Source organism: Orcinus orca, chromosome 3, assembly GCF_937001465.1.
Source record: "Orcinus orca chromosome 3, mOrcOrc1.1, whole genome shotgun sequence".
Lineage (NCBI taxonomy): Eukaryota > Metazoa > Chordata > Mammalia > Artiodactyla > Delphinidae > Orcinus > Orcinus orca.
The window spans coordinates 22,433,903-22,460,996 of NC_064561.1; the positions used below are offsets into that span (position 1 = coordinate 22,433,903).

The 27,094-nt window shown below is 38.6% G+C and overlaps 2 protein-coding genes across 5 annotated transcripts in view; both read right to left on the reverse strand.

The window, feature by feature from the left end:
* Window positions 1-27,094, reverse strand: part of LOC125963841 (UDP-N-acetylglucosamine--peptide N-acetylglucosaminyltransferase 110 kDa subunit-like) — a 673,346-nt gene that overhangs the window by 244,791 nt on the left and 401,461 nt on the right. The gene's annotated exons all lie outside the window — the stretch shown is intronic.
* LOC125963856 (metabotropic glutamate receptor 7-like) overlaps window positions 1-27,094 on the reverse strand; it is a 205,624-nt gene that overhangs the window by 169,621 nt on the left and 8,909 nt on the right. The window contains exons 2-4 of one of the 4 annotated variants that reach the window (XR_007476275.1): window positions 25,737-25,818; window positions 23,697-23,787; window positions 13,280-13,322 (exon numbers count right to left, since the gene is read on the reverse strand). Coding sequence is in view for 1 of the 4 variants with exons in the window: in XM_049707435.1 (XP_049563392.1) it covers window positions 25,783-25,818 (36 nt within the window). In the remaining 3 variants the exon portion in view is untranslated. Of the gene's footprint in view, window positions 1-11,882; window positions 13,323-23,696; window positions 23,912-25,736; window positions 25,819-27,094 lie in introns of those variants that run through there. The other 3 variants (XR_007476274.1, XR_007476276.1, XM_049707435.1) reach the window with 3 other exon arrangements.

Consider the following 27,094-nt stretch of genomic DNA (forward strand, 5'->3'; position numbering starts at 1 on the left):
ACCTTTAAAGCCCAACTCATATACCAGTTCTGTCCTGCAGTCGCCTGGATCTGCCAAGTCAGAACTAACCACTTGCTCCTCCGTGCTCCTGCAATGGCAATGATGTTAGAAGGGCGAGTGATTTTACAGCTCGCTCACCACCTGCGGGAAATATGTCCTCTTTGCCCTTCCACATCCTTTCTCCACCCAACTCTATATGGATGGCTTGCATGGCCTATCTTAGTAAGTGTCCTTGCTCTGGCTTCTGTTTGGCTCACCAATGAAGAGTACCAATAGAAGACTGTAGGGAATGAAGGAGGGGAGTGAAGTTAGGGTATTAATTCTTGCCAAATTGCATCCCCCAACTAACGTATAGTGCTTCTCTGTGGGGCATCACAGCATCTTTGGGGAGGACTCTCTCTCCAGCAAGGCTTCCTTTCTCTTTCATCTTCTATAAAGGTAGCCACACTTCTACTGAACCCAGGGCACTACACTATCTCTTGATTCTCTACATTGGGCTCAATTTATCCTTATTGATGTACCCCTGATTTCCTGCTGAGATCCTGTCTGATGAACTTCGTAATATGCTCTTCTAAGCTGTTAATTTTACAAACCACATTATTACACTTATTAGAAGAATGTCTTCAGGATGTGTCAGTAAGCTCTGATTGATGATAATGGTAAACAGCTAGAATTTATGGAACATAAAGTATGCTTTGGTTACTCTCTTGAGTACACCGTGTGCATTCTTCTAATTAATTAAAATCACTATTAGCTAAGCAAGGCATACAGATGCTAAGAGGTTCCCAGAAGTAACTTGCTCATGGTCACCCCAGTGTCTCAGTAGTGTTTAGGACTCAGATCTGTCCAAAGCCTAAACCTCAAGTTCTAGGTCTAAGCAGTGGCTCTCAAACTTGAGTATGCATCAGCATCACCAAGAGAGCTTGCTGAAACAGGCAGTGGGCCCCACCCCCAGAGTGTCCGAGTCTGTAGGTCTGGAGCAGGGCCCAAGACTTTCACTTCTAAAAATTCCTACGTGCAGCTGATGTGCTGGTCTGGGTACCAGACTTTGAGAACCACTAGTCCAGGCATTTTAGGTCCAGAATTTCAGGTGTTAGAATAATTTTCTGGTGATAAACTGTCGGAAAAAAAAAAAAAAAGCACTGCATTTTCCTGTTTGTAAGGAGGTAATACATTCAATCTTAAAGAGTCAATAATGGGGCTAAGTATTTAAGAAAGAAGAGTTATTCTCCAGGAAGATGGGAGGAGATGGACATTCTAAGGACAGGAATGCCCTTTCAGGAAACTTGCAAAGGGAAAAGAAAAATAACATAGTAAGATTCTGCTATCCAGTGTTCACAGAACATGAGTGGGATACCCTTGACTGGAAAATGGGAAGCCAACTTTTGCTCACCATATACATACCTTATTCAGTACAAATGTTTATTAAGAATCTCCAAAAGCTAGACACTAGGCATCAGGGCTACACTGATAGAGCAGATAAAGTGCCTGGCCTCACGGAGCTTGTGCTTCAGATGATGTACCTCAGCTAGATAGACTGAATGATGGATACTATATTGGGTTCACACTTCGTCTCAAGAAAAAAATATATCCATAGACGTGATCCAGGAGTCAAATGGCAAAAGACCTAGCCTGAAAGTGAGTGTTAATTTCATTAAATGGTAGGGAAAAATTATTTTATATACCGAGATAGGCTCTGCTTAAAAGACACACTATTCCTCCAAACGTATTATACAAGCCAGCTTATGAACCTGTGACTTTTTCTAGGAGAAATGTTGCCTTCTTTCCCAAGAAGGGAGCAGTAGGGGTCAGGGTGGAAATAGTTTCATCAGAGGCACAGTCTCACTACTACTGCTCAGCTCCAATTCGCAACCTTCTGAATGGTTTCCAGACTAAGTAATTTAGCAAAGTGATGAAGAAAACATGGCCCATTAATCTTATGATGCGTGTTATAACTTCACTCTGGGTTTAGCATAGGAAAAATATTATTTGCATTGATTAGAAATATGCTTTATGGCTGCATATATTATTCACTCTGAAGATTCTAAAATTATTAGCTGGGTTGACATGATGAACTGCACAGGAGTACTTCTAGATGGCATCTCAATGTCATGTTACTCACATCATATAGGTCTAGGAATCAATATGTATTTTACTCAATATCAGATCTTATTCCAAACATCAAAATATACCTGTTTTTATTCGATGGTTATCATCATGAAATTAGCAGCTAAATGTCATTTAGAAAATTCAAAGCAAGTAAATTACTGTATTAACTGTCCAACTATGATTATGACTTTCCTCCACTTATAGCTGAACCTAATATAATGATCTGGTCAGTCTGACTAGGAGGATTTATTCATTAATTTACTCAAATGTTCTGAGGTATATTTTGAAGGACTTAAATTATGGTCTGGTTTGTAGGATCCAACAGTAAGCCTGCAGGTTTATCTCCTACAAGCTCTGTGACCTTGCCCAAGTGACTTAGCATCTCTGAGCCTCACTTTCCTAATCTGTAAAATGGAAACAATAATAGAACCCAAGTTGTAAAGCTGAAGGAAAAAAAGTAATATGGTAATGTATTTTGGCACAAAAGAGCAGTTACGCTGATGGTCATTATTTGTGAATACTGTTGCTAAGATTATTGAAAACCTGTTGTGTGTTAGGTGCTGTTCAAGGACTAGAATTTTAAGACTGTTCTTCACCTTTATCCCAGTTTTACCTGCAAAGTTCTGCCATGCACTGGAAGAACATACTGGTATTTCTAGGGAAGGGGACCACTCAGGTGACATTTTTGTTTCACCAGGTAAAGTATACAAAGGTTATAGTGTATCTTTTGAGTCTTTTGGACGTCTAGTTACCTTTCACTAGAATGATTCTAGTAGATCCTGATAGATACCTGAGACAAGGTCAGGTCAGTGATGTTGGTACCTTTTCTGGCTTAAGAGCATAGGGCAGAAACACAGGAAGAGAGGTCTTCCTTTTCCACTCCTGTTACTAAGAACCCTCTCGAATAATGACAATCTGAAACAGATCACTACATTGTTGCATGCTGTAGAATCAAAGCAGTGCACAAAGCAAAGAGCACTGGCCTCCATTATACGTGCATTTCACTTGAGATTCACTTTTCTAGACCGTGGAGAAAGCAGATGTTCCAACACTTTCCAGGTACTGGAATATTACAATCTGGCCATCTCCACCACTGCATGTTTGATCACACCATTCCCTGCAAATGGAATGCTGTTCCATCAAGGTCAGATTGACCAGTGCAAATACCTGATTTTATCGTACGGTCAGAACCAAATTAACTTACTGAAATTCTGCCCAGCTCAGGGTCTACCTTCTCTGTGAAACCTCCTGTGAGATCCCAAGTTACAAACAACTCTATCTTCTTCAGAAGACATTGTATACTATATAAATAGTAATTTACATATAAATATATGTATATGTGTCTGTATTTCCTTGTTACATTAAGTTATAACTCCTGTGGTTTCTCTTCTTAACTAAACTGGACCCCCTTATCATCACAGTGGCCATGTACATCATTGTATCCTCCAAAACATCCAGAATAATATCATGGATTCAGTATATAGTTGTTTAATAGAAAACAATTAACTAACCACTGCAGAATACTAGTGTCTCTCAACGTGTGTTCAGTGGATCATAAATCCTATGAGACAGTCCATGAAGGAGAAGATTTCAAATAAATTTGGGATCTGTTGTCCACTACATCTCCTTATCAGAGACTCATAATTCACAAGACTCGTAAAAAGCTCTGTAGCAAAGAAACTGTTGACTTAGTTTGACCCAGTATTTCTCTTACAAGAGTATCAGTTCTGGAGGTCAAGGACATTTTCCACCTCTAATACAACATCTCTACTGCCTAGTAGAGTGCCTGGCACTTAGTAGACACCTAATAAATATTTCAATAAGTTTCAACATACATTCCCCTTTTAAGCTATAGAAGAAAAACACAGTATACAGTAGATTTTGATTTACTTGGGGAGAATAATAATATGAATAGATAAATGTACACAAATCATTTTGAAGTATATATATTTGATAATACTTTTTTCCACAAATCTACACAATTGCACATTTAGTGGTGATAGTAAACAAACTACATTTGCTTCTGAAAACTTGCTAAGAAGGATGGCTACTAAAAACTACAACTTGAACCCAAAACAATTGATTTAGTTCATTGGTCCCCACTCCTTAGCAGTTTTAATATAGAAGAAAATAGACGCATATATTTCTTTTCTGCCATAATATGGCATCACATAAGGAATGCTATGTTGTTAGCTAGAAATAAGATTTGCTCTTGTTATTTTAGTACATTGATCACATAAGAATAATTCTAGATTTTCTCCCCTCCTGTGACGCTCATAGCATCCGCATCTAAAACAGACTTTGGAGATTTAGATCAAATGTCATATCAATTGTCCTAGACTGCTTACTATGTGCTTTCACTATAGATTTTAATGTCAATAGAGAAAGGAGAAGGAAAAGTCAGAGGGAAATGAAACAGGTGTATGCAACACCCCTCTCTACTACCGACATTTCTCAGAATTCTGGGGGAAGTTGCATCTATAAGGGGAAAGTTTTTCACCATGGAACTCATGCTGGTTGAACTTCTCATGAAGAATTTTTTTTTTCACTACTGAAGAAAACTATGTTTGATTTTACCATAACTGAAAAGTTCTCCTGTTTCTACTTCTGAGGTTTGCCCTCAAGACTACTGTTTACCTAATGGAAGTGACTCCTATGCATGGAGGAAAAAGTGCACCATTTGAAGGAAAAGCTAAAGGAGTGATATTCAGGTAGCTCCTCATTCCACCAATGAAAATGTACACATAGATTTTCCACTTTACACCTCATTTTCCACCTTATTTTCAAGATTTTGAAATGAACATGTAGGGTCTGATGAGTTTGTCAATAGTCTATAATTATTAGTGTTATTAAAATAGAATACAAATGATAAGCCATATGTAAAAATGCTGTGTGAATAAACTGCTATACCGCAAATAATACAAATGAGTGAATGGCAGTAAATGCTAAGAGGGATTAACAACATAAAGGATATTTAAAAAATGATGACCGTATTTCATATTTATGTGTGTTTTTCTCTCTCACTCTTTTTTTTTTTGTCTTTTTTTTTTTTTTGCTGTACGCGGGCCTCTCACTGTTGTGGCCTCTCCCGTTGCAGAGCACAGGCTCCAGACACGCAGGCTCAGCGGCCATGGCTCACGGGCCCAGCCGCTCCACGGCATGTGGGATCTTCCAGGACCGGGGCACGAACCCCCGTCCCCTGCATCGGCCGGCAGAACACTCAACCACTGCGCCACCAGGGAAGCCCTTCTCTCTCACTCTTACTCAACTCCTAAATAACTAAGAGAATATGCTCACAAATGGTAAGCATGTTTTGGATGTTCGATGTGTGTTTGTGGGAAAGAACAAAAAAAAAAACTGCCTCAATTAGGTCAAATATCATACAAGAGATGAATGAGATTAGAGATGGGATTCGGATTTGTGTTAGTGACTCAACAGCTAACCGATCACAGATATGACAGTGTAGTGCAATATGTAAATATACTTTTAAACAACTTCTCTTAAGTTATCTACTGTCTGTAAAGACAATCACACTCAACTGCTCTGCACTTAACCCCAGAGCTTCTGAGTTAGAATCTGTTAGAAACAGGTACACGTTTCATTGCTTTGGCAACATTTACATGGCTCTGCATCAGGCAATACAACTGCTAAGATCACACCCTGGGAATTCAGGAAAGGCTAGTGTCCAGTTCTGGTCGTTCTACCACCCAACTGTGATCTAGGGTAAATTCCTGATAAAAAAAAAAAGAAAAAAGAAAAACCCTGAAGATGCTGAAACAGTATTTCCTACTTCACAGGGTCGTCATGGGGATAAAAGGTCATTAGGATAAAGTGCCTCTCACCCAGGAAACACTGATAAATGCTATTGATGCTACCATCATCATCATCATGACCGATCAAGAACATATTGCCACATGGAAATTCAACATTCCCTGGGCCATTCACAACTTTCCTTTAAAGGACTCATATTCTATGTGGGGTCTTAACACCTTCAAATAACAGAAAATACAAGTCTTTACGCCTTTTTTTCTGTAGCTAATTTTGGCATCTTTCACCTCTGTCCACTTAAGTGTTGGCTTAGCATATTTTTTTCACACAAAGAAGCTACTTCCCAAAGAGAGGAACAATGTGTCAAGTGACAAAGACACTGAGTGAAGTCTTTCACATCCTAGATTGTCCACGGTACAGCTCAGCTGGTCTCTGGGTTGGAAGGCCTGGGTCTACTTTGCTCGTCTGGTCCTTAGCATGTGCTCTGTGAAACAGAGTCAGCTGCTGGTAGAATTATAACACAAGCAGAACTGGCTTCAATTCTTCCTTCTTAGGTCTTTTTCTTCTTGTTCAGCTGTACAAGGAACTTGCCTGCCCTCTGTTCCTGCCAGGACGATGTTACATCTGCCTGGATAAGTAGGTCACCATTGTATATCAGGAAAGGTCTTATTTGTAATCATCAGGAACCGAATATGGCTAATTTGAGCAGAAAAGGAAACTTTTGGAAGTTTATGGTTAGGTCTCAGTAACTAGAAGCAGACTAAACAACCGAAAGCCAAGCCTATGCTATTGCAATTATAGGATCAGGCCAAAGTGATGTTGTAAGTCCTAGCTGGCCTTGCTACCAAGCAGGAACAGGAAACAGGAGGTTGACCCAGAACTGCTGGCCTTGCTTCTTTACATCATTTATTTGTAATTCAAAATCCAAGAGAGGGGTGCAGTTGGCCAACCCGAGGTTGCCCGACTGTTTTCCATCTGTAAGGGAGACTGAGCATGTGAGTGAACAGTGTATCTGACATGTTCAGCTTGTATAACGAGAGGAAGGCTCTGTTTCTCACCAAGACCCACAAAGTGGAAAATTCCCCAGAGAAAGGAATTTCAGATCAGATGCTTGGAAAGTTAAAAACAACAACAACACACAAATGCAGATGTGGAATTAAAGACATGGAGTCATTAAGAACCTATATGTGGAGTGATTCAGACCTGAGTTCACATCTGGAGCAAGCTACTCAATCTTGCTGAGCTTCAATTTTCTTTAAAGGAAACAATGTGGAAGATGATATCCACATGTAACTTGTGGTACACATGAAGGAGGGTAGTACAGTATATGATGCCTGGCACATCCTATGCATTTTCTAAAACTACTACTAGTACTATTATTATTGTTACTTATTATACAATTTATTGTAGAAATTAACAGGGAGAGTATTAATAAATGTTAATACAGTGCTAAGTGTCACATTTATGATCTCAGCTAATTATTTGTTGATTCAACAAACATTCCACATATCAGAAAATAACTTGTTAGTATATATATTTTTTTTTACAGAAGAAAAGAAACCCTGAGGCTTAGAAAGTGTAAACAATGTACCAAAAGTCACTCATTTAAGAGGTAATGGGAAAAAAAAAAAAAAAAAGAGGTAATGGAATATTATTCAGCCTTAAAAAAATGAAGGAGATCCTTTCATTTGTGACAATATAGATGAAACAGGAGTGCATTATGCTGATGAAATAAGCCAGACAGGATAAATACGAATAATATCATTTATATATGGAATCTAAAAAGAAAAAAGCCACACTCATAGAAACAGAGTAGAAAACTGGTTGCCAGGGGCTGGGGTGTGGGTGGGGAAAAGAGGGGAAGACTGGTAAAAGGGTACAAACTTTCAGCTGCAGGATGAATAAGGTCTGAGGATCTACTGTATAACACAGTTACTACAGTCAATAATACTGTATTGTATAACTAACATTTTCTGAGAGAATAGAACTTAAGTGTTCTCACCAAAAAAAGAAAAAAGGAAAAAGGTGTCATGAGCTGTTAGATGTATTAATTAACGTGATGGGAAGGATCCTTTTACAACGCATATGTATATTAAATCATCATGATATACTCTTTGACTATCTTACAATTTTGTCAATTATACCTCAATAAAACAGAAAAAAAAAAGAGGTAATAAACAAGAGACTCCAATCCAGGATTATCTAGCTCAAAAAACTACACTCTTAACCATTACAATATAGTATCCATCCATATGTTGTAACTGTAAAATGCTTAACACAAAGGAAACGTTAAATAAATGGTATTTATTCTCACTCTAATGCTTACTAGATATTAGTTATGTGGTATGCTTTACTTCTAACTACAAGGGTATAAGGTGCAAATTCTTGCTACAGAACATAAAAGCCCCTGTGGTACCCTGTACGATAAACACAGTACCTGTAAATCTCTCATCTCTCAACCCAGAGTCTCCTCAAGTTGGAGGTCTTTACCCCCTTTATAATGTGGGAATAATGCCTTTCCCACATTTGCACTGGGCATGAAAATCCATACTTCCAGGTGTATACTGAACCTCCACTTAGCTCCTCGTCACCTTGGAATCACCAGACCAAAGATCATTTATTCCATTAATATAAATGATCTAGGGATAGAAGTACAGAATATACAGAGAGTGTTGGAGGAATCCAAACAACAAGTCCTCCACTCTCAAAACAAATTTTAGAGTTCCAAAAGTAAAGAGCAATGTTTGGAAATAAAACTAAAAATGAAACTAACATCTACAATTAGCCAAGTATTTATTATGGGCCAGGCTACTTACCAGGCACTTGATAAACATTACAGCTCATCTTCCTGCAGTCCTTCATAGCATATAATATTGCTTCTATTTCATAGAGAAGAAAATTGTATCTAAGCAGGTTAGTGATTAGCCCAAGACCACAGGGCTAGGCTGTAAGAAAAGAAGGCCAAGTTTCAGTGGTCAAAATGGTGATGGATGTTATAACTAGAAGATTATGGATAATCAAATAAAAATATTCAAAACGGTCCTAATGTATTATTAGGATTTCTTTAGAATAACTTGGGTGCCTTAGTGAATACAGTAGTGGTAGGCACTATAGTCTCTTTAATTTGCTAATCATACAAATCTACTTTAATATTCTTGGTGACAAGGAGCTAACTACTGATAAGACAGCTTCTTCAGTTTTGGGGCTACTCCAGGGTGAAATGCCGGAACGTCTTACTGCCTGCAATGTTACCTAGTTCTACCAGGGGGAATAAAGCAGAACAAATGGCCACTGTTCTTGACAAATGGATACAGTTTCAGTTTTTCAAAATGTCAGTGTCAGATTCATTCACTGTATCAGATAGATCTGTCAAATGGCTTTGCCCATTTACTAATGGATGGCACACTGCAGACACACGTTGGGTCAAAGGACTCAATGTCACCTCATTGATACTGTCATCAATATAATTTGTATTGGCATTTTGTCTCACCCTGACTTTAAGGACTATGTGGGGAGATCCAAGTCTCCAGACCATGGACTGATCACCTCTGCTTGACACAGTATTCTCTGCTCATTTCCAGAGGGGACCAAGGATGAGCTCTTGTACTTCTGAGTCTATTCACCCTATCTGGCAACACATACTAGCTGGGCTGATTGGATCAAGCAGGAGCCCCAGAGTTTAAATTTCCAGCTGCATTGGAGGAAACAGAGGCTATGCCCCAATCCCATAACCCCTCACTTCTTACTGCTAGCCTATCCTAGGCTGTTCTTGCTGATAGGAGTACTTCATACTAAAAAGTAATTTTGCTTACCTGATGGCAGTCACACAACCTCAGATGCCATTTTTATAAATAAGGCAACCACCAATGGAGTGTGATTTAGGGTTTTTTCTTCTGTAGACCCTGCCTACCCTATAAAATCTCCCATTACTGCATCATGGAGACTATACTCCCTTTCCGAGGGAATAGATTCTTTCCAACCATAAGATGAAATAAGAACTTACGTTTCCATACTGCCCAAAAGGAAATACATTGATTACAAAATGCAGGAGAATGACTGATTTTCCACATTTGTTGTGTTCATTAAAGGGTTTTTGAATAGACTTGACAGTATTAAAGAAGTTCAACACACACAAAATAAAAATTAATAAATGAAGAGAAAAAAATTGCATTTACAACAAACAACAAAATAAACACATTGATATATAAAAGGTTGTTATACATCGATGAAAAATGGATGTCATAAAGTCACAAACTAAAAAGTATTAACAGCCAATAAAGATATGAAAATATGTTCAACCTTGCTATTATTAATCAAAGAAATACAAATAAAATAATTCAGGTGTCATATTTTACTGACTAGAATGACAAAGTTTTAAAAAACTTGATAATACTGGTATTGATATTGATAATACTGGTACTGATGAGTGTGTGTAAGAAACCACACTGGATGTTAAATTCTTGGTAGAAATAAAAAGCACGGTAACCTTTCTGGAAGACAATATGTCAGTATGTACCAGAACTGACAACCAGCCATTCAAGTTCTAGAAGTCCATTCTAAGGAAATAAACAAATGCTCAAAGACATATGAACAAGGATGCTTGTCTCATTGTTTAGCAAAGCAAAACAGGAATAATCTAAATGTTGAACAGTAGGGACTGGTTAAATAAATAACAGAATGCTGTTCAACCATTAAAAATGCTGCTGTAGATTTTTATTAGGTGATGAGTAATCATACTTATATTACTAAATAAAAATGTTATAGAACTGTTTTGTAGTTTGATATAATAATTAAAGGTATTTTATACTTGCATTGTATTTATATGCACCCCGTCACAAAAAAGTTTCCAAAGATACCCTCAAAAATGTTACAGAGATGATTTATCAGAAATGGGATTTTGAGTTATTTTTCCTTTTTTCTTTAAATCCTTTCAATTTTGGAGTTTCTACAATGAGTCTGTATTATTTTTACAATTAAAAATATTTAAATTTACAACAAAAGGATCTAAATTCCTCCAGTTTTCCATTTATTTTCCACCCTGGCTCAGGGTATTTGTGTAAAAAAAAAAAAAATCAGCTTATTTTCTCTTTTGTATCAATCTAAATTTACTTTTCATAAGTTAACTATTTTAGTCTGGCAAAAGTTTCACACAGGAAAATTGTTAAGGTCTGAGTATTCTATTACCTTTAAAAGCACTGGAAACTTTGAAATTATTTCTTTCAGAATTTTCATATAATATTGAAAGGTGGGAGGGGAAGTAGCAAAATGAAGGGAAATAGATAGTAGTAGTCAACTTCAATTAAGAAAAAGCAACAAGAGGCAGTTTGTACTCTTTTGATACAGCAGAAGCCCCATGTGACAACTCATGCTAAAGAATGTATATATACACACACATATATATGTTTGTGTGTATTATATGTATATGTGACACACACACATAATTAATCCACAGCCTTAGGCTAATCACTCATTGTGGCAGAAACAACGAGCTGTTGACTACACTTTAATTAGCTCCTCCAGCCTGTAGAGGCATCACTAGGACCAAGATAGGAACAACATTCTCCATCTCTGCTTGCATCTGGGTATGGTTCTATCCCAAAGAATGTGACCAGAGGTGACCTGAAGAGTTTATGTCTGAAGGATAATGAGTTGATAATTGTAGCCTGCAGGTTCCTCTCTCCTTTCCTTTTTAGGACAAACGTAGAGCCACTTGATGAAGGTGGTGGGTCCCTGAATAACTGAGCAGAAAACTGACCCTCAGACCACCAAAGTCCATACTACACTCCTGAGTGAGTGAGAAATGAACTGTCCATGTGTTGCTCCACTGAGGTTTAAGGTATATTATTTAGTGTTTAACTAACGCATTTTTTCTTTAAACCTCAGTTGCCTTCTCTGTAAAATAAAGTCTTTGAAAAGGATACACTGTAAGTTTTTTCCCTTGCTTATGTTTTTACCTTAGTTTTTAATTCTCAGAAACATTGCACGCATTTTACCTTTTAAGTTAGTAAGTCTACTTTTCTTCCCACAAAGACGGGTTCTTCAAGTTATGGAGAAGTCATAGCAGACTGTTGCTTCAGTTTAAGATACGCATTCACATATGAGATGAGAAGGGTGAGGACCCAGAGAAACGCCTTTGACAGAGGGGAGTGAGAGCATACTGAAGAATGTTTAGTAATAAAGAATTCAGATGGGAGAAACGGATGGGTTACATCTAACAGATTTGCTCAAAGGAATTCTGGAAAGGCAAATATGTGAAAATGTATAGCAAAGACATGAAATGCCTTTTGGTCCCTAAATGGATTTCATTTCAAAGACGTGCATATTGCAAATACATGTACCATAACACTTCTCTGTCCACTTCTAGAATCTTCTAAAGCCTGACAGAACATCTGCAGAGAGAGGATGTCATTCCAAGATAATCTACTGCAAGTGACTAAATTAAGATAAAAATGTCCTTAACCTTGAACAGTTTTTAAAGAGATTTTAGAAGAAAGGAGCCCTCCAGGGGGTTGTATAACTATATAATTGTACCCTTTCTAAAAGGCTATTTACAGATACATAATGCTTCCCCTCCATTCTTTAAAGTAAAATATAGGATAAAAAAAATAGTTTGGGGATAATATTTGTTTGGGACAGCAGGCACTGCTAATCAGTACCACTCTCTCCTTATTCCTTACTATCAGAGCCCTGGTTTAGGAGACCCCATTATCCTTAAGGCTAAGGTGGCCAGTTTAAAATCCGAGCTGATGAGATCTAAGTGCAAGTCTGCTGACCATCTGTGGTAAAAAATTTGCTCTCTGAGTTAGACACTGCCTTTTTTTTCTTACTTAATTTCTTTTTTTTTTCCTTTTCTTTCTTCCTGCCCCAATTGTTGGAACACTATTGGAGATTCTGGGGTCACTTTGAAGCTATGTGGACGTGCTAGAGATGTGGAAGGTGGAAGAGCGAAGCAACCCAGTCCCCTGGTGATGCCCTTCAGCAGCTGGACTAACGCTAGAGGGACTATCTCCAAACTTCCTGCTACCCGTGGAAAGTAAGGTAAATCACTCATTCACTTTCTGTTACCTACTAACTGATCCAGAACTCTAACCTCAGGGTTCTAGAACCCTTCTCAGTATCCCATAGTCATACTCATGTTCCGGACTCCTGATCATCAGACTTGCTTATAGCAGATGTATGGGGAGGGCGGGCTCTTCTGGAAGCCCTCATACTTCCTCCCCTACCCCCACCACACACAAATAATGATCTTTATGTCCACTCATCCTTCTATCTACACTCAGAGGCCAGGGCCCCCAGGAAGGCTTCACTGACAACCCTTTACTCCTCTCTACATGCAGAAAGGGTAGAGGTGTGGGCTCTGGAATCAGACTTCCTAGACTTGAATTCTTAATCTGTTACTTACCAGTTTAGGACGTGGGCAAAGTAGTTACCTTCTCTGGACACCCCTGTAAAAGAGGAACACTAAGTAGCACCTATGTACCTTACTGAAAGGATTAAATGAGCAAATGCAGGCAAAGTTCTTATAATTTTTTCCTGGGTCAATCAATTCTAGCTGCTATTGTTACCTTTGGCTAATTTAGGGCAGAGTCCCTTTGCCCTCCTTTGGTTCTCTGGGCCCGTCTCATTCACAACACACACAACCACATACTGCATTCACAACACACACAACCGCATACTGCAGAGTTTTGAAAGGTGGTTCTCAAAATGTGGTCCCTGACAGACGCCCTCCGGCGACCTACACGCACAGGCGGGGCCAAATCCAAAGCTGAGCCCCTGGGAACTGTGAGAACAAAGAAGAGAAAGGGAAATCTCTCCCAGCAGCCTCAGAAGCAGCGGATTAAAGCTCCACAATCAACTTGATATACCCTGCATCTGTGGAATACCTGAATAGACAAGGAATCATCCCAAATTAAGGAGCCCTGTGGATGAAAGGCTCTTGGTGCTGCAGCCAGGAGTCAGTGCTGTGCCTCTGAGGTGGGAGAGCCAACTTCAGGACACTGGTCCACAAGAGGCCTCCCAGCTGCACATAATATCAAACAGCAAAAATCTCCCAGAGATCTCCATCTCAATGCCAGCACCCAGCTTCACTCAACGACCAGCAAGCTACAGTGCTGGACATCCTATGCCAAACAACTAGCAAGACAGGAACACAACCCCACCCATTAGCAGAGAGGCTGCCCAAAATCATAATAAGTCTACAGACACCCCAAAACACACCACCAGACGTGGACCTGCCCACCAGAAAGACAAGATCCAGCCTCATCCACCAGAACACAGGCACTAGTACCCTCCACCAGGAAGCCTACACAACCCACTGAACCAACCTTAGCCACTGGGGACAGACACAAAAAACAACAGGAACTACGAACCTTCAGCCTGCAAAAAAGGAGACCCCAAACACAGTAAGATAAGCAAAATGAAAAGACAGAAAAACACACCGCAGATGAAGGAGCAAGATAAAAACCCACCAGACCTAACAAATGAAGAGGAAATAGGCAGTCTACCTGAAAAAGAATTCAGAATAATGATAGTAAGGTTGATCCGAAATCTTGGAGATAGAATGGACAATAGAATGGACAAAATGCAAGAATCAGTTAACAAGGACCTAGAAGAACTAAAGATGAAACAAGCAACAATGAACAACACAATAAATGAAATTAAAAGTACTCTAGATGGGATCAATAGCAGAATAACTGAGGCAGAAGAACGGATAAGTGACCTGGAAGATAAAATAGTGGAAATAACTACTGCAGAGCAGAATAAAGAAAAAAGAATGAAAAGAACTGAGGACAGTCTCAGAGACCTCTGGGACAACATTAAACGCACCAACATTCGAATTATAGGGGTTCCAGAAGAAGAAGAGAAAAAGAAAGGGACTGAGAAAATATTTGAAGAGATTATAGTTGAAAACTTCCCTAATATGGGAAAGGAAATAGTTAATCAAGTCCAGGAAGCACAGAGAGTCCCATACAGGATAAATCCAAGGAGAAATACGCCAAGACACATATTAATCAAACTGTCAAAAATTAAATACAAAGAAAGCATATTAAAAGCAGCAAGGGAAAAACAACAAATAACACACAAGGGAATCCCCATAAGGTTAACAGCTGATCTTTCAGCAGAAACTCTGCAAGCCAGAAGGGAGTGGCAGGACATAATGAAAGTGTTGAAGGAGAAAAACCGGCAACCAAGATTACTCTACCCAGCAAGGATCTCATTCAGATTTGATGGAGAAATTAAAACCTTTACAGACAAGCAAAAGCTGAGAGAGTTCAGCACCACCAAACCAGCTCTACAACAACTGCTAAAGGAACTTCGCTAGGCAAGAAACACAAAAGAAGGAAAAGACCTACAATAACAAACCCCAAACAATTAAGAAAATGGGAAAGGGAACACACATATCGATAATTACCTTAAATGTAAATGGACTAAATGCTCCCACCAAAAGACACAGGTTGGCTGAATGGATACAAAAACAAGACCCATATATTTGCTGTCTACAAGAGACCCACTTCAGACCTAGAGACACATACAGACTGAAAGTAAGGGGATGGAAAAAGGTATTTCATGCAAATGGAAACCAAAAGAAAGCTGGAGTAGCAATTCTCATATAAGTTATATATATATATATATATATATATATATATATATATGTAGTTTGCTTGAGTGCAGTGTTTTTTGTTTTCTGTACTGAATTCATTAGCATGGGTCGGTATAAAATTTAGCATAGGTCAATATGTAATTTGTAAACTAATAAGGTCTTAAAAGTGAGGAATTAAGTCTTTTAAATTTAATTATTTATTGTAAAGAGCAGAATAGCATACATAAACAGGTGCCTAAGGAAAACTTGTATTCTAATATGGAACTCTCATGAACACCTTTTTTTTTTTTTCTTCTAACGGTATGATAGTAGGCCATTTGATTATTTTTATGGTTTTAACTTTACAACAATGAAATATTCGTGAATTTTAAAAAGTATTTTTCTTTATTTGATGTGGGTGGGATACTGGAGAAATGAAAGGTCAAACATCTATTGAGGAATCCATACTTGTCTATATATTGTGTACTTTTATTTCAAGAACTGATTTGAAATTCCTAAAAGGATGCTATAATAAGTTATTATGCCATTTTACAGACTGAATTAAGTAAATTTCAGGGAGGTATGAAACTTGCCTAAGGGTATCCAGCTACCAAGCGGTAGAAGTGAGAATTAAATCCAGGTATACCTATAAAAAAAAAAAAAAAAAAAAAAGAAGGCGAGGGCAGCACCAGGGTATGGGGTTGTTAGTTTTATAGGGGTGAGTAATTTCATACGCTGATGAGTGGGAGGAGTATTCCAGCTATTTTGGGGAAGGGGTGGAGATTTCTAGGAATTGAGCCACCGCCCACTTTTTGACCTTTATGGTCATCCTTGGAACTGTCGTGGCACCTGTGGGTGTGTCGCTTAGCTTGCTGATGTGTTACAATGAGTGTATACTGAGGCTCAAGGTCTAGTGGAAGTAGACTCGTCCGCCATCTTGGACCTATTTTGTTCTAATCAGTTTATGTTGTGTCCTCGGGCTATGTAATTCTTTTAAAGGTTGTGCCCTGCCCCCTTTCCTCCTGTTTCATATTGAATATATAATACTTACCAGAGTATGTTTTAATAATTAATACATGATATATTGCATAATTAATTTATATATCATATATATAATGATATCTATAGGTATTTGTTCCAATAAGTCATTAAAAATAAATGAATATTCAAAAAAAAAAATGTGGTCCCTGGGCCAGCAATATCAGCCACACCTGGGAACTGGTTAGAACTCTGGCACTGGAGCCCAGCAATCTGTGTTTTAACAATATTCTCAGGCATATCTGATGCACACTAAAGGTTGACGACAACTGAGAACATCTGGCTCACACTCTCCTGGAGGCAGTCACCAAAAATACAGTTACAGGACCTTACACCTGACCAGCTGGAGAAGGGGTCTAGTAATTGCCCTGGTTATCATGCTTGTCATGATTTTTCAGCATATAAATGTTTGAGAATCACTGCCATTTTGAATGTGTGTTTCACTTGTCTGTGTTTCCAGTGGACTTTACTTCCTTGCAAGGAAGGTTTGTGAAGATTTGTTGCTGTTGTTTGCATTATTAGTTTTATTATGCTAATTCTAGAATCTCTGGTGCATAGTGCAATCTCAGGCAGGAAGTAGTGGCTCATTAAAACAGGTATCCCAAAAGTCTTAGTAGAACTTCAAGATTAATTCCTTCAGGAAGAGGTAAAATTGTCATTAGATGCAGATGATATGATACTATATATAGAAAACCCTAAAGACTCTACATGAAAACTACTACAACTGATAAACGAATTCAGCAAGGTAGCAGAATACAAAAATTGGTTGCATTTCTTTATACCAACAATGAAATATCAGAAAGGGAATGTAAAAAAACAATGCCTTTTAAAATCACAACCCCAAAAATAAAATACTTAGGAATAAACCTCACCAAGAAGGCAAAAGACTTATACACTGAGAACTGTAAGACATTAATAAAGGAAAGTGAAGATGATTCAAAGAAATGGAAAGACATCTCATGTTCTTGGGTTGGAGGAATTAATATTGTTAAAATGCTCATACTACCCAAAGCAATCTACAGATTTAAAGTGATCCCTATCAAATTATCCATGACATTTTTCACGCAATTAGAATAAATAATCCTAAAATTCATACAGAACCATAAAAGACCCAGAATTGCCAAAGCAATCCTGAAGAAAAAGAACAACGTTGGAGGCATAGCCACCCCAGACTCAGACAGTACTCCAAAGTCACAGTAATCAAAACAGCGTGGTATTGGCACAAAAACAGACATATGGATCAATGGAACAGAATACAGAGCCCAGAAATAAACCCACACACCTCAGTTAATCTTTGACAATTAATCTTTGACAAAGGAGGCAAGAATATATAATGGGAAAGAGACAGTCTCTTCCGCGAGTGGTGTTGGTAAAGTTGGAAAGGCTTATATAAACCAGTGAAGTTACAACACATCCTTTCACCATACACGAAAATAAACTCAAAATGTCTTAAAGACTTAAACATAAGACATGACACCATAAAACTTCTAGAAGAGAACACAGGCAAAATATTCTCTGACACAAATCATACCAATGTTTTCTTAGGTCAGACTCCCAAGACAATAGAAATAAAAATGAAAATAAACAAAGGGGACCGAATCAAACTTACAAGCTTTTGCACAGCAAAGGAAACCATAAACAAAATGAAAAGACAACCTACAGAATGGGAGAAGATATTTGCAAATGATGCGACCAGCAAGGGCTTAATTTCCAAAATATACAAACAGCTCATACAACTTGATGACAATAAAAGCAAACAACCCAATCAAAAAAATAGGGAGAAGACTTAAAGAGACATTTCTCCAAAGAAGAAATACAGATGGCCAATAGGCACATGAAAAGATGCTCAACACTGCCAATTATTAAAGAAATGCAAATCAAAACTACCATGAGGTACCACCTCACACCAGTCAGAATGGCCATCATTAAAAAGTCTACAGGGCTTCCCTGGTGGAGCAGTGGTTGAGAGTCCGCCTGCCGATGCAGGGGACACGGGTTCGTGCCCCGGTCTCGGAAGATCCCACATGCCGCAGAGCGGCTGGGCCCGTGAGCCATGGCCGCTGAGCCTGCGCGTCCGGAGCCTGCGCGGCCGGAGCCTGTGCTCCACAACGGGAGAGGCCGCAACAGTGAGAGGCCCGCATGCCGCAAAATAAAAAAAATAAAAAAAGTCTACAAATAACATATGCTGGAGAGGGTGTGGAGAAAAGGGAACCCTCCTACAACACTGTTGGTGGGAATGTAAGTTGGTGCCGCCACTGTGGAAAACAGTATGGAGGTTCCTCAGAAAACTAAAAATAGACCTACCATATGATCCAGCAATCCCACTCCTGGGCGTATATCCAGACCAAACTAGAATTCAAAAAGACACATTCACCCTGATCTTCACAGCAGCAATATTCACAATAGCCAAGACATGGAAACAACCTAAATGTCCATCAACAGATGAATGGATAAAGACGATGGGGTACACATATACAATGAAATACTACTCAGCCATAAAAAAAAGAATGAAATAATGCCATTTGCAGCAGCAACATGGATGTAACTAGAGATTATCATACTAAGCAAAGTATGTCAGAAAGAGAAAGACAAATACCATGATACCACTTATATGTGGAATCTAAAATATGACACAAATGAACCTATCTATGAAACAGAATCAGAGACATAGAGAATAGACTGGTGGCTGACAAGGGGGAAGCAGGTGGGAGAGGGATGAACTGGGAGTTTGGGATTAGCAGATGCAAACTGGTATATATAGATTGGCTAAACAACAAGGTCCTACTATAGCACAGGGAGCTATATTCAATATCCTGTGATAAACCATAATGGAAAAGAATATGAAAAAGAATGTATACACATATGTATAACAGAGTCACTTTGCTGTACAGCAGTAATTAACACAACGCTGTAAACCAAGTATACTTCAATAAAAAATAAGTTAATTAAATTTTTAAAAAGATTAATTCCTTCAGAAGAACAAGTACTACACATTCACAAAAAAAGCATCCTTTGAAAGTTTAAATTTTTGAATTTCTTTGCCACTTCCTTAGTTTTGATCATCTTGGACAATATATTTTTAATATTGACTTTTAAAAAGAATTGTGTTTCAGTGTTTGCTATCCTTAGAGAGACAGAAACAGATAAGTACAACTAAATACTTATTTTTCAAAAGTCTCAAAAGTATAAGGGAAATGAAAGTAATTATATCTTCAAATGATTTTGGGGTATGTTTCTAATTTCATACTTCTGATGCGATTAAAGATTAAAACTGTATTAAGACATTTGAGACATGTCGCATTGGTATTAAATGAATTTAATTTTGTGTAAAGTGGCAGAAATATTTTCTTCAGCAAACATACCTGCAGATATAAAATCACAACCATAAATCTACAAAAAAGCAAGCTATTGAATGAAATCTGATTGGTTATTTCCCTGCAGTATGGATCTGCTAATAATTTAATTTACTACTTGCTAACAGAAGCCAAAATTTAAATATACATATGTGTGTGTGTATATATCTATCTCTTCAATTTTAAATCATTCATATATATGAACACGTATACATACACATATATAACAATTGTTCATATATATATATATATATATATATATATATATATATAAAAACAATTTAAATTAAAGAAAGTACATCTGGTGGCCTATTTTTTCCCCCCGATTTCTAAAGAACACCATATTCTATTCTAGGCAGTGGAATGTCAATCCACCTTAAGGGTTGTTCAATGAGCATATCTGAGAAACCACTGGTTTAGCCAATGATGTACTTATTGAGGGAGGCCCTAGTGCCACTGTCAAGAGCTTATCCACAGGAGAGATAAGAAGGTACTTGTTTGGTTTGTGAAAAGAAGGAGTAGTGAGGAATGGCAGGTAGCTGCAGGCTGATGACACGTGATGTCCATATATATGTAGAACCAACACGCCCATAATTGCACCCATTTTCCATACCCAAATCCAAAGCCTTTATATCATTAATCCCAGGCAAAAATGGTAAGATTCATGTGTGTTACTATCCCACGGCTTCAAGATGCCTCTAAACTCATATGAGTATGTCTTAGTTTTATCAGTGGAGGACAAACCAGGCTTCTATCACCAAGCCCCATTCCATAACAAGCAAACCAGTCCAAGACTTCTCTGAGTGCTGCAGGAGAGTCTATGGAAGGGGCGCTCACTCCACTGTGATGCCTAAAATGCCTTTGCACAGAGCAAACATTCAATACATGCTGAGTGAATGAATCAGTGAACTGGTGTCATAAAACAGGCTTATTTCAGGGAAATTCCATTCAACAGGCTGGCATTCCTTCCTACCCATCTTAACTGTTAAGCTTGCCATCAGACAAAAATTTAATTATAAAATGTTAGAGCTGAGGAAATTTTAGAAACTATCTACTCTCCAGAGGTATACAACTTTAATTCAGTGGTAAAAATCACTAGGAGTGATTTAGGAGTCTATCAGACCTGAGTCCAAATTCCACATCTACCATATTTTGGTGAGCAAATAACTACTTCTGAGGCTCTGTTCCATGTATGCATTATGGGATATCATAATAATACATACATTAATTGTATGACTATCAGGGGATGAAATGACACAACCCATTTGCCATGGTCGGCAAGTAATTTGCACCAAGTAAGCACTCAAGACATTAGCCACTATTAATAGCGGAGAGATGAAAACAAAACTCTGGGACTGATGCCTACCCTAGTGGCCCCAGTGGTCATAATGACTGTCTTCCATTCAGCCTGCTCTCTTCTCACTAAGACTAAGGAAGAGAAGATGAACAAATTAGGAATAACAATTTGAAAATGGTTTTATACTCCCTGAATGAATGGAATTATAATAAAATGATTCATGAGTTCTGCAGAAATATGATGAGACTTTAGATCTTTCTGTTAGTTCTCTACAAAACCAATTGATGGCCCTAAGATGTACCTTCCCACCCAGCCCCATCCTTACCAGGATCAAACATCATTGTAAATGGAAAAGTCAACAACACATATCAACAAGCTAAGTTACAAGCCAGTGAAGTCTCAGAGTTTTGATAGAGAAAATTCAGATTTATCATGATATGTAAAAATAAGATGATATGAAGAACTCAATCTAAAAAATATTACCTGGAGATCTATAATCTCTACAATAGTGCTATAAAAAGTAAAGAGCTAGAAATCTATTTAGATGGTTTTCCTTATAAGAAAGCACTTTCTGTATAACTTTTAATGTACTGTTGATGAGAACAATTCAACAAAATTCAAATAAATATCTGCAGATGTCCTACAAGAAGAAAAGAACAGAGTTAGATGTGACAGGGGATAACCGGACTTCAGGATGAGTAAGACCCTATACTTGACCTCAATAAAGTAACATGAAATACAGTGGATGAGTCATGTACAGAATGTCAGAATTCTAAAAGGCCAAGCTAAGTACCAAAAGGAACACGTGGGGACTCTTAAGAAGGAAATAAAATATTGGTTAGTTGATTATGAAAAGGCAGAAGGGAGTAGGTTCCCTTTGGCTGCTCTTTGAAGAGATCACTTCCTTTCCCACCTAGTCCTGAGGCTAGGGTGGCATGGGCAATAGAGGAATGTGGGGACTGAGAATCATTTCTACTCTCACCAGAGTGGCTGGAAGCAGATTTTCTTACTAGGATGTAGTAGTATGCTAATATTTAAGGGTTCTTGAGGTCAGAGAGAAGGGTTTGAATACACCGGCTCCATCTCTTGCTGTGGGTCAAGTTTCTTACCTTTCCAACACCTCGGCGTCTTTATCTGAAAATTGGGGATGATGATAATGTCTCCCACCTGAGTGTGAGAACTACATGATATAGTGCATACGCAGGGCTAAATTTGGTGCCTGGCAAACAGTAAGTGCTCAGTACGGCAGGCGAGTGTAGTGACAATAAAGGCAAAGATGACGGGGGTAGTGCCGGTGTTGCTTCTGCCCCCAGAACAGGCTCTGACTGGGAGAGAGTTAAAGCACCTTTGGGTTCATGGGGGTTTATATATAAGCAATGGTTGATCAATGTGAGCTGGTTGTCCAAATGATTATGTGCAATCTAAGAAAAAAATGGGCCTCGGATCTGCTCAGCTACTTAATAATATTAGCAGCGGTAGTAGTCAAAGAAGCTAAATTTTATTAAGTGTTTATATGCCAAACAACGTGCTGAACGTTTTAAAAGGATTTACTCACTTATTACAACGAGGCTATACGCTAGGTCCTGATAATGTTATTCGTCTCTTTCAGATGTTGACTGAGCCTCAGACGGGTTACAAAAGCACCTAAGATCCCGTTGTCAGTACATGACGGAAATGAGTTCAAAACCAGCCTGTCTGACTTGTTCTTAATCACTAAGGTATGAAATTAAGCATGTTGCCCTTTGCCTGATTCTCCTTCTGAGGCCTGAATATTTCACTTAGCTCTCTGAGTGCAGAAGAGAGAAAATTCTCTCTCCTTGACCCAACTTGGCATCAATATCCAACTCCCCTTCTCAAAATGGGTTGCTTCAACAAGCAGCAATGAATGCCAGGTCGTGGACCAGTCACCTTGATGACTAAGAGTCAGACACTAGGGAAAGAAAATGCTCTGTGACAAACCTACCCTTGTACAGAAACAAGACAGAAATGGGGGGACAGGGCAGAAGATAATGGAATAAGGCATAGGAAAAATAGCACCTGGCATCGTGACAGTAATAGTAATAATAGTATTAGTAGTAGTAATAGTAATAATAATAGACTTTACTATGCTCTAGGCATTGTATTAAGTGCTTGGTGTAAGTGACTTCATTTTAACATTGAAAACAAGTCTATGAGGATGAAATATTATTAACATCATTTTATAGGCAGGAGTATTGAGGTTCAGGTAATCAGGTAAATTGCCCAAGCTCATATGGTTAGCAAGTGGAAAGCAGAGATTTGAACCAGCACCTACACTCCTAACCATTATGCTATAACCATTATGCTGAAGACATAAGAATTCCAATGGTCTTTCCCCATAACCCACTCCTGCACTCCAGACTTAAATAGTCCAAGATCAAGAGAGAGCAAGCTTGGAGTTGCCACTCTTCAGTGAGTGTCAATCATTTCAAAACTGTGTTTGCTAACAAGATGCAGTTCCTGTGATAATCTTCTCAACCAGCTATCAAGAAACAGGAAGCAAAGATTCAAGTAACAGGATGTTCCTACTTACGAGGAAGGTGGGACAGCATAGTTGACACTGGGCTTAACTGTTCTGGAAAACGTGGTCCCAGTAGGCATACACACTGGTACATTTTCCCCACCTACCAAATACAAAAGAAGTATTTTATTTCCATGTTGCTCTTCAAAGTTCCACCTCATTCGTGCCTGTCATTCATCCTCTGGCCTCTTCCTGTCTCCATTTCTGTACAGAAAGGTGCTGAGTCTCTGCTCTCGGATACGAAAAGGGTGTGTTAGGAGAGGGAGCCATGGTACCTCGATGTCTTTTTCTTTCATCTTAATTCTATTATGCCAACTCCACTGAACTTAATTAGAGTGAATACAGAATTACACAATTACCCTCTGTTCTATTTTTCAGATGTTATATTTTGATAAAATTTACGACATGCTGCTCTTCCCTTGACCACCAGATGAACACTAGAAATGGATGTGTGTTGACATAAAATCTGTTATAATTACAATTAAAGTATAGCTTACATAATGATAGTGTTAACATAAAATTATAGATGTGTAGAGACAACGTGGTCATGCATTTTTTAGTATAAGTACATGCTTAGACCAATATCTGTTAGCGGAATGAAGATGGAAGAGAATTTTGGTTAAGCCACAAAGGCTGTTTAAGGACTTGCAGATAGCTAAGGGGAACTCAAAGACTTGTAAGATATTTCCCCTGCCATGTTTGCAATTGCAAAGTGAAGGGAAAATGTGAAAGTAAGTACCCCTATGGAAATTACAAGACAAGTACATTTTTTTCCTTGAGTACCTGGGTAAATGCTTAAATTCTAATGTATATCAGTGATGCAAATTTTCAACTGAGTTTGATAAATCATAAAATAATAATTATACATATATGTGTATAAAACTGCATGGAACTAGACAGTTCAGAATTACGTCTAATTAAAGAGGTACCCTATGACAACTAACTTAAACCTTACAAAATATGGTTCCAAGTACCCTATCAGAGTGAAAAGCCGGAGACTGAAAGGTTTATTGTAAATGTTTGTAGTCATGGTGTCTTAACTAAAACTACTGTGTCACAAATACTATTAAAATAATTGTGACATTTTATTCACTTTTACTGCAAACAACAAAAGAAACTATACGTATTTTTTCATTTCAGGTAATTATTTTAGCTAACAGTTATTAAATGTTTTGAGAAGACAGAGTGCTAATTGCATTACTTCATTTTATCTTTAAAATAGCGCTTCCATGTAATTATTCTTAATATCTCCATTGTATTAAAGTGTATCTCTAGTTTCGACCTTTCTTCAGAACTGCAGACTTGTGTATCCAACTGTGTACTCAGCGTCTCTACTTGGACGTCACGAAAACATCTCAAATCTTATACCTCCAAAACTGGTCTTTAATCCCCCCAAACATGCTCTACCCCAAACTTTTTCCATCTTAGGTGACAGTAACCACACCTTTCCAGTTCCCCAGGCCCTAAATCTCGAATTCACCCTTGACCCCCTCTTCCTTTCCATTCTTGCATTCAATCTACCACGAAATGCTGTCACAACCTTCCCAATGTGCCACTTCTGAGAATTACCAGCCACTAGCAGCCTGGTGCAGGCCACCAACATAGACCTCAAGGATCCTGTAGTCGCCTCCCGAGATTCTCCCTGACTCCACTCTCTCCCCACATCCTCAAGACCACAGATACAGTTATGCTTTTCAAACAAGAGACAGTTCATGCCACACCTCGGCTAAAATCCTGCCCCTGGCGGCCTACACTTAGAGTAAAAGACACAATGCATGTGATGGCCTCCCAGGACTTACCCAATCCATCCCATCACATATCCGACCTCCAGCCCTCCTGCTGTCTCTTCCTCCCCACTGACTAAGTCAGCCAGGGTGGCCTCCTTGATATTCCTCCAAGCTGCCCAGCATATTTCTGCCTTAGAGTTTTGGGACCGCTCCCAGGGAGTGGTCTCCCCATCATACATTCTGACAACTCCCTCACTTCAAGTCTTTGCTCAAATGTCAACTTATAAAACCCACCCTGACTACCCTATTTAAAAACAGAACCTACATGTACACTCCTCCAGCACTCCCAACCCAAGCCTCTTCAGTGAGCTTCACATCCTTTTCCTTATCCCGTAGCGCCCATCAACCTGTGACAAAGCATAGAATTTATTTATAACATCCGTTTCCACACGAGAGTGTAAGGAGGGAGAAAGCATGCAAGAAGGAGCACGCAGGCAAAGGCTCCTGTCTAATTTATTCATTGATACGTCCAAGCATAGAGAACAGGAAGATGCTTGATAAATAGTCCTGAAAAAGATACAGATGAGGAAACTAGTAGTAAGCTCAGAAAGTTTAAGTAACTTCCTCAAGGTTTTAGAGCTAGAAGAGGGTCACAGTAGAATTCACACTTGGGGATGTCTAACTTCAAATCTCTTAGCCTCTCTGCTTTTTTTTTTTTTTCTTTTTTTCTTCGCGGTACGCGGGCCTCTCCCTGTTGCAGCCTCTCCCGTTGCGGAGCACAGGCTCCGGAGGCGCAGGCTCAGCAGCCATGGCTCACGGGCCCAGCCGCTCTGCGGCATGTGGGATCTTCCCGGACCGGGGCACGAACCCGTGTCCCCTGCATCGGCAGGCGGACTCTCAACCACTGCGCCACCAGGGAAGCCCCTCTCTGCTATCTTAAGTCCATGCAATTCAGCATTTGTTTTAATCAGTGCCATGGAAATTCTCACTCCACTGAATAGGATCACTAAAGTGTTCTCTGTCTAGATTTATATATATATTTTCCATTTAAACAAAGGAAACAGAAGAGGGGAATTCATCATGGGTTATTGCGGTAGTTTTACAGCAATTTTAGCAATAATGACACTTAAGTAATAGTGATATTTAATGATAGCATAATAATAATAAAATAATAGCTCTTAAATGTATTGAAGACGAATCGCATGCTAAACTCGGTGCTAACATATTTCCATGTATATTTTGTGCAAAATCCTTATGAATATCCTATCAGATGAGCTTTATGTGTAACTCCACCAGGCATACTTCTCTTATTCTGCTTTCAAAGATAAGGAAATTGATGAGAAGTGTGGTAACCGTTTGATCAAGATGAGACTGGTAATAAGTTGTGAGTATGAATTTAAATTCAGGTCTAACTCCAGAATTTGATTCTCAATCCATACATGAAAATTCTGATAATTCCTTTGATAAGGGTATGTTCTCTCCTGGAAAACATCCCCCATTATGTCTGCCTGTGCTCATACCTTCAGGACACAGTCAAGTTTGAAACATGATAAAAATGTTTAAATAGTATGCTTTAATAAATGGAAATATCTTCATCTCAACAATAACACAAAAAGGCAGGCTGAGCCCTTTGAAGTGGCTTCGTTGCTCTCTTCCATCCAGAACAAGAGAAGGAATCAACAG